Source organism: Oncorhynchus masou, chromosome 31 (assembly GCF_036934945.1).
Source record: "Oncorhynchus masou masou isolate Uvic2021 chromosome 31, UVic_Omas_1.1, whole genome shotgun sequence".
Taxonomy (NCBI): Eukaryota; Metazoa; Chordata; class Actinopteri; order Salmoniformes; family Salmonidae; genus Oncorhynchus; species Oncorhynchus masou.
In genome coordinates this window covers 54,023,759-54,039,100 of record NC_088242.1, presented here as the reverse complement: position 1 = coordinate 54,039,100, position 15,342 = coordinate 54,023,759, and the positions used below count along the sequence as shown (strand labels likewise).

Sequence of the window (15,342 nt, the reverse complement as noted above, 5' to 3'; positions counted from 1 at the left end):
TCCCCCCGCAAGCGGATACCAAGACGGCCATCAAGGCTGTCTTGGTATCTTTATGCACACTGGAAACCATATATCCTGAGGCTGTATTTATTGTAGCTAGGGATTTTAACTAAGCTAATCTGAGAACGAGGCTACCTCAATTCTATCAGCATATCGATTTCAGTACACGAGCGAGTAACACACTTGACCACTGCTACTCTAACTTCCACAATGCATACAAGGCCCTCCCCCCACCCTCCTTTTGGCAAATCTGACCATGACTCCATCTTGTTGCTCCCCTCCTATAGGCAGAAACTAAAACAGGAAGCGACGGTGCTTAGGTCTATCCAACGCTGGTCTGACCAATCGGATTCCACGCTTTAAGATTGCTTCGATCAAGTGGACTGGGTTATGTTCCGGGTAGCCTCAGACAATAATATTGACATATACGTGGTGAGCAAGTATATAAGGAAGTGTATAGGAGATGTTGTACCTACTGTGACTATTAAAACCTTCCCTAAACAGAAACCGTGGATTGATGGCAGCATTCACGCAAAACTGAAAGAACGTACCACCGCATTTAATCATGGCAAGGCAACTGGAAACATGACCAAATACAAACAGTGTAGTTATTTCCTCCATAAGGCAATCAAACAAGCAAAGTATCAGTGCAGAGACAAAGTGGAATCGCAAATCAACGGCACAAACACGAGACGTATGTGGCAGGGTCTACAGACAATCACAGATTACAAAAAGAAAACCAGCCCCATCGTGAACATTGACGCCTTGCTCCCAGACAAATTAAACAACTTCTTTGCATGCTTTGGGGACAATAAAGTGCCACCGACACAGCCCGCTACCAAAGACTGTGCGCTCTCCTTCTCCATGGCTGACGTGAGTAAAACATTTAAACGTGTTAACCCTCGCAAGGCTGCCAGCCCAGACGGCATCCCTAGCAGCGTCCTCAGATCATGCGCAGACCAGCTGGCTGGTGTGTTTACAGACATATTCAATCAATTCCTATTCCAGTCTGCTGTCCCCACATGCTTCAAGATGGCCACCATTGTTCCTGTTCCCAGGAAAGCTAAGGTAACTGAACAAAATGACTATCGCCCTGTAGCACTCACTTCTGTCATCATGAAGTGCTTTGAGAGACTAGTCCAGGATCATATCACCTCCACCCTACCTGTTATCCTAGACCCACTTAAATTTGCTTACAGCCCCAATAGGTCCACAGATGATGCAATCGCCATCACACTGCCCTATTCCACCTGGACAAGAGGAATACCTATGTAAGAATGTTGTTCATTGACTACAGCTCAGTATTCAACACAATAGTACCCTCCAAACTCATCATTAAGCTTGAGACCCTGGGTCTTGACCCCACCCTGTGCAACTGGGTCCTGGACTTCCTGACTTGTCACCAAAACCCTCACTAATTTTTACAGGTGCACAATTGAGAGCATCCTGTCGGGTTGTATCACCGCCTGGTACGGCAACTGCACCATCCACAACCGCAGGGCTCTCCAGAGGGTGGTACGGTCTGCACAACGCATCATCGGGGGCAAACTACCTGCCCTCTATATATTTTATACTAATATATTCTCATCCCATTCCTTTACTAGAATGTGTCTGTTTTAGGTTTTGTTGTGGAATTGTTAGATACTGTATTACCTGTTACATTCTGCTGTGCTGTCGGACCTAGAAGCATAAGAATATCTCTACACTTGCAATAACATCTGCTAACCATGTGTATGTGACCAATGAATCTGCTAACCATGTGTATGTGACCAATGACATCTGCTAACCATGTGTATGTGACCAATAACATCTGCTAACCATGTGTATGTGACCAATAACATCTGCTAACCATGTGTATGTGACCAATGAATCTGCTAACCATGTGTATGTGACCAATGACATCTGCTAACCATGTGTATGTGACCAATAACATCTGCTAACCATGTGTATGTGACCAATGAATCTGCTAACCATGTGTATGTGACCAATAACATCTGCTAACCATGTGTATGTGACCAATGACATCTGCTAACCATGTGTATGTGACCAATGACATCTGCTAACCATGTGTATGTGACCAATAACATCTGCTAACCATGTGTATGTGACCAATAACATCTGCTAACCATGTGTACTGGCCCAATAACATCTGCTAGCCATGTGTACTGGCCCAATAACATCTGCTAACCATGTGTACTGGCCCAATAACATCTGCTAACCATGTGTACTGGCCCAATAACATCTGCTAGCCATGTGTATTGGACCAATAACATCTGCTAACCATGTGTATTAGACCAATAACATCTGCTAACCATGTGTATGTGACCAATAACGTTTGATTTGATTTGGGAACAACATGTCACAATGTGGGCCAACTCCAAGTAAGCCAACCACCAACCCCCAACACTAAGGTGTACCAGTTTGTTTCAAGACAGAGGGTAACGTTAAAAAAACAACTGCAATGAAACCTACATTTCTATCTAGTTATCAGGGTTCCTTATGAAAGTGAAACACACAGAGAGTCAGGTCAGGGCTTCTCTCGTGCTGTGGTAACTGAGGTAACCTTGATAGTGGCTGAATACATGTGTATCCGCACCGCAGCGTTCTTAGAATAAGGAGAATCAACACAGATTGAAGAGCTCGAGGCCCACAGCTGTGTCCCAAAGGGCACCCTATTCCCTTTGTAGTGCATAATAAACCATGGTTGTGTCCCGTAGGGTTTTTGTCAAAAGTAGTGCACTATGTAGGGATGATGGTGCTATTTGGGATGCGGCGGGGGGGGGATGGATGATAATCAACCCAGATTGAGCAGATTGAAGCCAGATAATAAACCAAGTCAGCTACTGTAACATTACTGTGTGACTCAGAGGTGATGACGCTATCTCATATGGAGCGTAGATTTTCCATTTCCCCTCCATCCATTCGTACAAATCTATCTAGCACGGTTCCCCTAATATTTCACCTCTTTTCTCCTCTTTTCAGAGGGCTTAATGACAATAACAGCCACGCGGTTTGTTTGAAGGGGGGGGGGCTGGAGGTATTTTGTTTTTTGCACAGGCTGGAAGACGTCCGGTCGGTCGCCTCAACAGACGGACAGACACTCAACGGGAAAGAGGTCTTGCTAAACCTCAATCCTAGTTCAATAGAGGTTAAGACACTCACCACAGTGAAGACCTTGCCGTCCTGGGCTGTGGGGATGAGCACCATCTGAGGCGGGGAAGCCGAGTGAAGGTAGAAGCCCTGGGCCACCACAGTGCTGCCTCCGCTATTGGGGACGCAGAGAGAGTAGCCAGGAATAAAGACACAGTGTGATCTCCATGGAGAAAATGGCTGTTAGTGATTAGTCACTAGCGTGCCCATAAGCCGTTATCAATAAACCGTCAGAATAAGGCGCAGAGTGTTAGATTTGCCTGCTGAAAACATCTAAAACCATTTACGTGCCGTTTTCAAGGGATCGTTCAATAAATGTTAACTGTCCTGCAAAAATCATCACCTCTTGAAGAACATAGTCATAATTACAAATGCATTGTTATTCCATGCAGAACAATTGCGCACATTTAGCTCTATCATCATACAGCAAGTAACAGCATGCTTTCAATGATCATTAAAAATCAATTCATCCTGTAATATTGCCCTCCATGAATTGGATATTTGAGTGATATACAGTCAAATGAAAGTGAACTACTGTATGAGTGATAAGTAGGCAATGAGTGGTTTACGTTCATTTCCCATCCTTTGTGAGATCTGCCTGTCGAGCAGCAGAAGGGCGTATTTGACGATATAAACTGTAAAGGTTGGCTAAACATATACGTAAATAGACCTAATGTACTTTTCTCCCCCAAACAACGTATGCCTTCCTAGCGAAGTTAGCTAACATGATTCCCTTTTCAACGTTGTTTTCAAGAGGGTTTTAATCCACGCTTGCTGCTGACAGACATGATAGGCTCCATTTATTGACGGACCACATCAAATTGGCTAGCTTGCTAATAACAGCTAACAAAGCTAGAAGGCTGTATCCAAATATTGTTTGATTTGCTTGCCATCTATAGAGGTGAAGACAGTAATCCGACTGGCAATGTAACTAAGTCAAAGAAATGCCGATGTCTTGCTCTTTCCAAAAGTCGAATCTCAGAGGAAGCAAGCTAAATGACACGTGTTGTTTGCTTAGCTAGCTACACGGCAAATCGATAGGCTACCCTCACCTATCTGAAAATACATGCTCAATCAATGTTCTCTGATCATAAAAAGCATACAGTTACTTGCTGTACATCTCTGATGATTGATGTGGAATAATCGGAAAAGTGTAGTTCCGACTCCGCTCTTCAAGAGGAGGTGATGATATTCCAATCAAATAGTTGGAACCTTTATTTAACAATCCCTGGAAAACGGCACATAGTTGTCAATGGTTTTAGCGGAGCTGGGGGTCTCCTTGCCACCAGCAGCCAAATAGATTTTTATTTAATGTGTCCCTCTTCACCCACTTATCCTTTATGACCGTCTCTCTCACTTTCTCTTCTCCTCTATATACCACACACTGCTACTCGTTCCCTCTCTCTGTGACTTCTCTGTTTTCATAAACTCCCCCCATACGATCTCTCATTCCGTCTCTGACACATGTATCCTATGGAAGCTCTTCCTATGGATAATAATAGCTATATCTCTTTCCCTGGCTGCCTCTGCCGACACCGGCGTATTACTCCTGTTGTTGCTCTACGGCCTGCCTCCCCTCCTTACCAACGGACGAACTAGCAAACTAATATCAAGTACCTGATGAAGGATCGTGTGGGCTGGATGCTGGAGATGAGAGGGTCTTCGTTGTAGGCGAAGAGTACAGGGGCCTCTCGGACCACAGAGTCCACCCTCACATACACCGCCTGGAGGGATGGGGCCGACTGGGGAGGGGTCTTGCACATCAGCATGGTAACTGACACACTGGAGAAAGAGACAAAATACACGTCGGCATATTAGTGAGAGTACACACACACACACACACAACACAGTTCCTCACATTTGGAGAATAACCCAAACCGGTTGAATACAGTGTATATCGTCCGCATGTACAGACGCAAGCATTTTTACTCGAAGCAGAAACATTATGCACTCACCTCAGGATCTCACAGGTTGCGTTCCCCACAGTGACCTGTCTGGTGTTGCCACTGTCTAAGAAAGAGCCTCTGATGGTGAGCACGGTGCCTCCTGACTTAGGACCGAATGCAGGGAAGATCTCCCTGATTACTGGGTTCTGTATGAGCGAGACAGGAGGGGAGTAGAAGCCACTTCAAACCCAACAACAACCACAATTACAGTTCATATGCAAATCAGTCAGTTACTGTAAGTAATCAATCTGTCCATCCATCTGACATACTGTACCTACAGTGTCTATGACAGTGGGCACCAACTGTAGTCGTGGAGAGCTAGAGAGAGAACCAACGCCTGCATTTTTAGCTCTCCAGGACCAGGGTTAATGACTACTGTCTACTGTGTTCATATTGTGATTGTGAGTGGAGACATCATTCAGTTCTTACCACAAAGGTGAATCCCTGTGTTTGGGACATCTCCTTGCCACTGTGGACCTTCACCACACTACTAGCCAGAGACGAGTTCACAGGAGATGCCGGAACACACACCAGCCTACACACACAGAGACGTGTACACACACACACAATTCAATAAAACATGATTTATCCCGCAAGAGAGGCACAAGAACACCAACAACAAACATTGTGTGCTCACTCTTGTTGGGGTAAGCAAGCAGTTAACCTAATTTGATGATGACTTTACTACGCTGCAGAAAAGCACAAAGAGGACATCTTTTGGGGGGTTCAATCTTCTACACAATGAGTTGACTATAAGAGGGGGGGATGTTTGGTAACTTGGGCTTTTGAGTTAAACGCTGCTGTCTGGCATGGCCTCTTGGATTGGAAAGAGTGAAATTCTGTACGCAGCCATTCTCCCACCAATTTAACACTTAGTGAAGTCATGAGCAGAATGCAATGCAATGTGGGAATGCGCCCCGGCACTTGGAGTCCTCATTCTATGGCGCCGTTTCCTTAACATTCTTCATTCAACTGTTTACCCTCACCCTTATCCCAACGCATGATTAAACAGTACACACACAAACACAACCCCCCCCCCCCCCCCCCACTGACTCATCCACAAGGATGCATGCACTACACCCCCCCCCCACCGCCTACACACACACCAAAATCCCAGTCCGTCCTCCCTCACCTGTTGCTGTTGCTCTCTCGTTTCAGTAGTTTGCAGGGTGCTCCAGCCACGTCCAGGCTGATGAGTGTGTGGTCAAACCTATCCGTCTTGTTGAAGCCAAAGTTCCTCCCACACACCGTCACCTTGGTGCTTCCTCCCAGGGGGCCGTTGGCTGGGGAGATCTACACAAACACACAATAACAACCCAAAGACAACCTTCAAACATCCTTCAAACAACCTCCAAACAATCAGATAACAAAGGAAGCAAAAACCCTGTACTTCTAGTTCCAGGTGCTGGTTTTAGCAGAGACAACTAAGTATCCAAAAACAAGTGTAGAAACCACACACTGGAAATGACAAGCGACCAGACAGACAACCTTTAAACTATCCTTAGACAACCTTTAGACAACAATGGAGGAGTCGCTTCCAAGCTCTCCAGTAAAAACATGACTAGCTTGTTCACAGCTAAATCCCACTGTGTCACTGTGTAGTGTATCCAGGTTACTGGTGGGAGCTTTGTTTCCATACTTGCCAAAGGGATATATGGCATATAGCATACTGAACAATTAGCTACAGTTAACTGCCAAAATAATTTTTACAAATGGAGTAAATGAGGGATACAAAGTATATTGAAAGTAGGTGCTTCCACACAGGTGTGGTTCCTGAGTTAGTTAAGCAAGTAACATCCCATAATGCTTAGGGTCATGTCTAAAAACGCTGCGTAGGCCATTATTTTGGCTACCATGGCTATGCCCCCATAGGATGACAATGCACAGGGTCACTGAATGGTTTGATGAGCATGAAAACGATGTAAACCATATGCCAAGGCTGTCTCAGTCACCAGATCTCAACCAAATTGAACACTTAGAGATTCTGAAGCGGCGCCTCAGACAGCGTTTTCTACTACCATCAACAAAACACCAAATGATGAGTTCCAGACACTTGTAGAGTCTCTGCCAATGTGCATTGAAGCTGTTCTGGCTCGTGGTGGCCCAACGTCCTATTAAGACACTTTATGTTGGTATTTCCTTTATTTTGGCAGTTACCTGTATGGCCTCAGATGACACTAGTCACTAGCAGCTTGTCTTTGTTTATGTAGACACTCTCAGTATGGAGTATTGCAATAAAGATCGAAACAACAACAATAGTCCCAGTGTTTTGGTCAGAGGGAGTGACATAGGGGGTGTTGTGAAATGTTGTGCTTGTGGACAACAAAGCTTTTTTTAAACTTGAACTGGCTAGTTACCGTGGTGATGACGGGAGGGCAGGAGTCCTGGGTCCAGAGGGACGCTGGGCGACACTGGGCTGCCCTGGTGCAGCGGCCGTCACACCAGCCACATCTCATAAAACCTGGCGCCAGCAGGCAGGAACTACACATCCACTGTTGCTCACAGCCAGGACCAATCAGAGGGACCTTGGTGATCTGGGCGTACAAACGACAGCCAATCAGAATACAGACTAAACAAAAACAAGTTTGTTTTGTACATAAGAATGCTGTGGGTTTAATTCCTGCATTGATCACATAACTATATGACACTTTGGATAAAAGCATCTGCTAAGCTAAAATACCATATTTCATTACTATTATAATATTATATAGTTATGCATTACTTCATTGTAAAAACATCATACTGTACAGGAAGTATTCATACCCTTGACTTATTCCACATTTTGTTGTGTTACAGCCTGAATTCAACATTGATTAAGTATTTTTGTTCTCACCTATCTACACACTATACCACAATGACAAAGTGAAAACATGTTTTTTGACAAATGTTGCAAATCAATACATGTTAGAATCACCTTTGTTAGCGATTACAGCTGTGAGTCTTTCTGGATGTCTCTAAGAGCAGTGCATACCTGGATTGTACATTATTTATATCTACTAGGCTAACATATGGAATTGTTTTAAGATGGTCTTACCATGGATCATTTAGCTATTTGATTTTGAATTTTAGGACTCCTTTAGGTATCAATTAATATTATTTTTTATTTGGCCTTTACAACTATAGCCCATAGAAACACATTGAATAACACATTCATAAAATAGTTTAAAAAAGAAACAATAGAGAATAAGGTTATGAAGTGTCTGTCTTATATCTACGAGTTAGAAGAAAGTTCAGGAAATATACATTTTATTTGACAAATATTTAACCTCTTATTTTTGGTGGCACAAAACTACATCCAAAACAGAGAACATCGTGTTTGTGAGAGTCTACCCTTTCCACAGTAGGGTCATACTCGTTTCTAGGCTAAACCATTCGGAAGCTACAGACATTTTCATAAGAATAACTATTTTTGGAATTTCAAGGACTAACAAAAACCGCAGATGTGGAAGGCCCGACATAGGCGGATGTCCATGCTACTTATTATGTGACTTGTTAAGCAATGTTTTAATCCTGAACATATTTAGGCTTGTCATAACAAAGCGGTTGATACGTACTAATTCAAGACATTTCAGCTTTTCATTTTTTTAATTAATTTGTAAAAAAAAGAAGAAAAAAAAAAGAGAGAATTCCACTTTTATATTATGATGTATTGTACTCAGGCCAGTGACAAAAATAATCTAAATTAAATCAATTTTTTAATTTCTCTGATCAATGTGGGCATACGGGGAAAACATTTATTTTCAACTGTTGGCTGAACTTGTCACGTCCTGACCATAAAGACTACTTATTTTCTATGGTAGAGTGGGTCAGGGCGTGACAGGGGGGGTTTATTATTTCTATGTGGGGTTCTAGGTTCATTTTTCTTTGTTGGTGTTTGTGTATGATTCCCAATTAGAGGCTGCTGGTAATCGTTGTCTCTAATTGGGGATCATATTTAAGTAGCTGTTTTTCTCACCTGTGTTTACGGGATATTGTTTTTGAGTTATTGCACGTTAGCATTCTCTGTAGTCGCGGTTCGTTGTTAGTTTATTGTTTATTTGTTTTTGTCTTTGCTAAGTTTCACTTCTTTAATAAATATGTGGAACTCAACGTACGCTGTGCCTTGGTCCGTTTCTACGAACGAACGTGACAGAACTGTTGTAGGACATTGATTCCAACAATCTGTTGGCTCTGGTCAATGTTGAACACTGTGGCTTAGTGCCAGGGGGCTGTTGTTTCCATCAAACCAGCAATGTAAAGAATGTCTGTTATGAATATAAAGTGTGTGTGTGTCGATACAGTGTGCGTGTGTGTGTGTGTGTGTCTTTGAGTGTGTGTGTGTGTTGTCTTTTGATACTCCCTCTCCTGTGTCTACTGACTACCCACCTTATTTCCTGTCACCAACAAGAGTGAGCCGTCCTGGCTGCGCTGGGGGGAGCCGTCGTGGCGCTGGGGGGACAGGAGAGCCACCTCGGGGGACACGGGGCGCGAGTCATCCAGGCGGAAGTCCACGTGTGGCGTGCTGCGTTTGGAACGGGAGACCACCACCTGTGGAAGACAGAGGCCAGGCCAGCTCAGTAAAACACAGAGTTCAACCATTTAATAATCATTTAAAAAACACCCCTGTCTACCGGAGATGCCACACATACCTCAGTTATTAATAAAGCAATGTAATAATGTAGAAAGGCACTCTGGGGTGTTGTACTTTGGCAGGCTGCCTAAGCGTTTCTTCAGGTTGCGTAAGTCCATACAGTGTAGAAATACGGGAGAAGTCCATACAGTGTAGGAATACGGGAGAAGTCCATACAGTGTAGAAATACGGGAGAAGTCCATACAGTGTAGGAATACGGGAGAAGTCCATACAGTGTAGGAATACGGGAGAAGTCCATACAGTGTAGAAATACGGGAGAAGTCCATACAGTGTAGAAATACGGGAGAAGTCCATACAGTGTAGAAATACGGGAGAAGTCCATACAGTGTAAAACTCCATCCTATCAAAACAGGCAGACATTTCAGGTGGTCTTTCACAGTATTATTCCAACCTCATAGTGTGGAAATATATATATTTTTAATCACTGCAAAGTCTAGTTTTTGACTGCACTGGGCCTTTAAATAATATAATCTTTGATAACTAACAGGCACCAAAATAAAAGCTAGACAGTCAGGGAACATTGACAATTACCAAAACAATGAATTTAGCAGTATAGGCTTTGTTAATATGTTTGAGCAAAATAACACAGAATTAGCCATGGCAAAATACTGTAAAGTGGAAAAAATTGATCTCAGCTCCATGGGAGATTAAATAGAATGTGTAGAATTGCAGGAAATTAGCTTTCAAACTGCAAACATTTCTCTCAGCTCCATGGAGAAATGAGTAAAAATGCAGGAAATTGGCTTAAAAATTAAAAAATGTCTACACCACCAAGATAACGGCCTCTAAAATGTCATCTAAAATTCAGCCAGGCCGCAAGGCCGACCGCGCCCTACCACAGACCCTACCACGGCCCCTTCCAAGCCTTTTTGATACAGATTTTTTTTTTGACATGAACTTGGGCATGGTGATTTCGTAGGACCTTTTAGTGCTGAGTCAATCTTCTGCTGTTTCTACTAATCGGGTGCCGTACAAGACTGAAGGTTGCAATAGAATGGAATATGGTAACAAAGAGATAACGCCATGGAATCTGGTGGTGCAGACCAGGTCATCTAGTTGTGAGGGACTATTAACACAGTAACACTGAACGATGTTTCACGTCACATGCAAACTGTGTTTTTTCCCCCATTGGCATTGTAGGGGTCCGGCGAGCCACTCCCACTACTGTGTGGAGGGTAATAATGCTGCTATATTGAGAGTGAGATGACAGATTGGCAGATTAGAGTTTAACCACCATGGAGGTGGAGGGAACTACAGTGAGACTGAGGGACAAAAGACATTGCCCGAAGGCAGAAAGAGCAGCAAGAGAGCATCTTGTACGAGGTCTTTCAGAAGCCTTATTCACACACACACACACACACACACACACACACACACACACACACACACACACACACACACACACACACACACACACACACACACACACACACACACACACACACACACACACACACACACACACACGTCGACGTAGGCACGCATTCATACACATACACACACGCCTGTACACGTACACACACACACACACACACACACACACACACACACACACACACACACACACACATAAACGCATGCACGGACATACACACAGATGCAGTGCAGCGCACACCTGGAGTAACTTGGCATGGAGCTCAGAACCGATTGGGTTGGGGTGAAACATAACAATGGGCTGTAATAGAGTGTGGTTATGTCCTGGTTGACTTTAAATCATCCACTGTATCACCCACCCACCCCTCCTCTCCTTCTATCCCCCTTATCTCTTCATTGACTATGGCCCTCCGCCAGGTCTCTGCAAGGTGTGTACGTGCGTGTCAGCTGTGCTCACTTTAAATTACCATTGCATTTCAGTAAAGAGTATGAGGTGGGCTGCTACCCTCTTAGTCTTAAGTCATGTCAGGTAGTCAGACGTGGACACTAACGCCTGTTTTCAAGGTCCTTTGTTGACAAGGCACCTTGGAGCATTGATACACTGAAGCTGAAAACCAATGTCTTCTTAGTGAGAGACTTCAGCCAGTCAATGAATGTCTCCTTTCTCATAGGGAACACTATTATTTCCTGCTCCACTCTTCAGCTACAACCAAAGACTGAATGGCCTAGTCTCTTTCTCCAGTGGTAATAGTGGTCGGAATTACAGCTTATTGTATTAGACTGGGTTAGCCTATAAACACAGCCACTGTGCTATTTTCACAGTGATATTGAACCATAGGGAGAGATTTCCTGAGCCAGAATGGAGAGACCACGGGGACACAGCACAGCACAACACAGCATATCATTCTCTTTATTTCTCCTACCCTCTCTCTTTTGTTCTCTTCATTGGTGCTAAGAGGATTTTCCCCTGGGAACAAAGGCTAAACAGAAAGAAAGGCAGTTGACAGAGGCCTTTCCTAGGATTCTCATAAGCTAGAAGCAATCGTTCAACCTTACAAGCTCTCTCTTTTTTCTACAATCGGTCCCATATTTCTCTCTCATGCCACAACTCTTCTATTCTACCAATCTCTCCATACCTTCACCTCGTCTCTTAAAGCCCCCCCCACCCACCCACCCCATGAGGTCCACTGTATCCCTCTCTCAGGACAGCTGGTCTCCTGCTCTCTCCTTCCCAAACCCCCATCCCGAGACAATGAGGTTAGAAATTTCACCAACAACAAAAAAAAAGAGTGAGAAAAAAAACCATGCCAACAGCTGCGGGACTCGGTGGAGAGAGAGAGAGAGAGAGAGAGAGAGAGAGAGAGAGAGACAGCGAGAGAGAGAGAGAGAGAGAGAGAGAGAGAGGGAGAGAGAGAGAAATGCTGTGCGAGGGAACGTGTCATCGAAGCTCAGGGCGCTTGCCATTAACGGGCAGTTCGGCTCATGACCCTGCTTCCGCGCAGCTGTCGACGACTTTTTCGCCCCTTTCCCATCGTTCCTCCGTGACTTTTTTTTCAACACAGTATTTCCTGAAAGTACTCATAAAACATCAGAGTTTGAGGCCAAACAGAGCTTCCTTTTACAGGGACATGCAAGACAGAGCAACCACTCCAAAGCTCTTATCCGTCAGCGTTCCCATTTCCACCTGACCTCACTCAACCTAGCCTGGTCCAAGATCGGTTATGCATTATGCATGTAAATGGGCAGGATGTTGGCTGATCTGGGACCAGGCTAGACTGATCTGCTGAGTAAATCCTGCCTCTCTAGGAGACAGTGAGACCGCCGCCGAGGGCCTAGACACACAAATGGGAAGCGGGAAAGTGAAATCCACCATTGGCTGTACTTGTCATTAATAGGCAAAACCAGACGTGGTTTGTTCGCTCAGATGGTACACACGGCGGAACGCCGCAGGAGGGTTTGTGGAAGCATGGTGAGGCAAGGTCAGGGGTCATGTGTTGAGCAAATAGGAAGGAAGCCACCCTCCTCCCAGCTGTGGTGTTTCCTAACCTGGCCCTGTACTGGCTGCCACCTGTGTCTCGGCTCCTTGTGTTCCCAAAATGTCAGGTTTCACTGGTCACGTACCACCGTCCTGCACCATTTACATGCACAATAAGAAAGGGAGACCTTGCTGCCTGGCCACGGCGCCAACAGACAGTTTTGCAGGTTTGAGCCTTCTGTATACACTCAGGAGCTCAATTGACTTTTTGTTTATGAATAATTCAAAGTTAGGTTTGGTTTCTTCCTCATCCTTTTTCTTGGGTAAGCAGGTGACAGCACCAACCCTTTGCTGTTCAAGGAACTTTTTGGACGAAAAGGACTCCTTCATGCTGCCTCCTTTGCATTGAGTGAGTGTGTGATTTTCACACTCTCACTGCTCCCACTCTCGTAAGGCTGTTTAAGTCAAGTGTTACACTTCCCCTCTCGTTGCCAGTGCTCCCTCTTGCCCCCTGTCCCCCTACCTGTATGAGGCGTCCGTCTGCGGTGCCCAGGCTGGCCACGGTCTGCTCCTGTGCAGTTGCCACGGCAATGGAGGTGAGCAGGACGTTACTGAACTGCCCGCTGAAGTAGTCTAGTCTGGCCATGGTACTGGTCACCTCCAGACGGTAGCCCTCCTCATGCTTCCCACAGCCAAACGAGTCGTCTGACGAACTCTACACGGGGAGGAAAACACATGCTACATAAGATATGTGGATCACATACGGTTGCATGAAATACGTCATGTACAGCCAGTGGTTTTTAACTAATTACATTCCGAGTGTCTCAACTGATGAGCCACGGTACTTCCCAAGACCCTCAACCTCCCCCCACGCCCCTGTCAGATGAGGGTAAAAGGGAGGGATGGAGAGCAGGGCTCCCTAAGCCTCCTCATCTGCTCTTTCGTCGGACCCTGCTCGTAATGGAGAGCTGAGTTGTGGCTGGCACGGTGTGCGTGCGCGCGTGTGTGTGTGTATGTGTGTGGCAGGAATTCATGGGAAACACATTGGGAATGCGTGCCGGTGCGGCTGCCATGACATTACACACGCTCACTGCTCTCTCTCTCTCTCTCTCTCTCTCTCTCTCCCCTTTTGCTTTTCTCCCTCCCTATTTGTCTCCCTCTCTCGAGCTCGCCCAACAGGCATGCAAGAGTCTTCTCCATTAGTAATAGAGTAAAAGTCCACCCTGAAAGTGTGTTTGCGCCTGGCCTGTTTTCACTCGGCCCCTCTCCAGAGCCACTGTCTGGCAATTGCAACCCTGTGCAGGTTTTCACTTGGCCACCCTACTCTCTGCTTTGAAAGTAACCTAAGTCGTCATCATTAAACCATTAGAAGAGGTCACCAGTCATTAAAGTGGAAAAAGCTCGGGGGAAGGGTGAGGGGGGCTGGTGTGGTCAAGTTAGACAAGCTCTCAGGTCAAGGACCCCCCCCCCCCAGTCGGTCATCAATAGTTAATGAAATCCGAGGCTGGCAGGCGGGGGCCGTGACTAAACAGGCGGGGCCAGCTACAGAGTTTAGGGTGCTAGCTACAGACTACAGAGGCAGAGGGTTACTGATTAAGAGATCCAGGCTGAGGCCCCTACCACTAACTCCACTTGGCCCGGCCTGGCAGCATCTACTGTTTCACTGTACGCTCCAAAGGGCCCAGACACAACACTCAGTAAGGAACACAACACTGGCCCAAAACCCATATGGGAGGGGGATGGGAGAGAGAGAGAGGGAGAGAGAGAGAGAGAGAGAGAGAGAGAGAGAGAGAGAGAGAGAGAGAGAGAGAGAGAGAGAGAGAGAGAGAGAGAGAGAGAGAGAGAGAGAGGGAGGGAGGGAGGGAGGGAGGGAGGGAGGGAGGGAGGGAGGGAGAGAGAGAGAGAGAGAGAGAGAGTAGTGTATACAATGATGCAGGTCAAGTGGGTCATTTATTTTCAAATGACCTTAAAATCACTCACCACACTGACTGATGGTGCCTGTGAATCAGGGAGGGATAGCCAACTAATGAAGCACCCAAAGAGAGACACTCTGTAAACGAAGTACTACGTGTGAGGACTATGTCAGGGTGACTTGCTTGCAATGTGTAGTAACACTGAAATGTCTCGGGGTAAACCCCAAAGGCGTGCTTTGAAGCTGAGGAGAACAATGGGAGAGTAGTAAATCACGCAAGCAGCTTTTCTCTAGCAGCCATTAACAGAGTAGACCATTACAGGCGAGTTTAGCTCCAAGGTGAAAAGACAGTCCT

General features: G+C 45.4%; 1 protein-coding gene across 2 annotated transcripts in view; it reads right to left on the bottom strand.

Annotated features, from left to right (window-relative positions):
* LOC135524119 (hepatocyte growth factor receptor-like) overlaps window positions 1-15,342 on the bottom strand; it is a 72,185-nt gene that overhangs the window by 33,002 nt on the left and 23,841 nt on the right. The window contains exons 3-10 of one of the 2 annotated variants that reach the window (XM_064951325.1): window positions 13,599-13,790; window positions 9,462-9,623; window positions 7,454-7,630; window positions 6,229-6,389; window positions 5,526-5,631; window positions 5,106-5,242; window positions 4,768-4,932; window positions 3,163-3,265 (exon numbers count right to left, since the gene is read on the bottom strand). In XM_064951325.1, the coding sequence (XP_064807397.1) occupies window positions 3,163-3,265; window positions 4,768-4,932; window positions 5,106-5,242; window positions 5,526-5,631; window positions 6,229-6,389; window positions 7,454-7,630; window positions 9,462-9,623; window positions 13,599-13,790 (1,203 nt within the window). The remainder of the gene's footprint in view (window positions 1-3,162; window positions 3,266-4,767; window positions 4,933-5,105; window positions 5,243-5,525; window positions 5,632-6,228; window positions 6,390-7,453; window positions 7,631-9,461; window positions 9,624-13,598; window positions 13,791-15,342) is intronic. The other variant, XM_064951326.1, reaches the window with a different exon arrangement.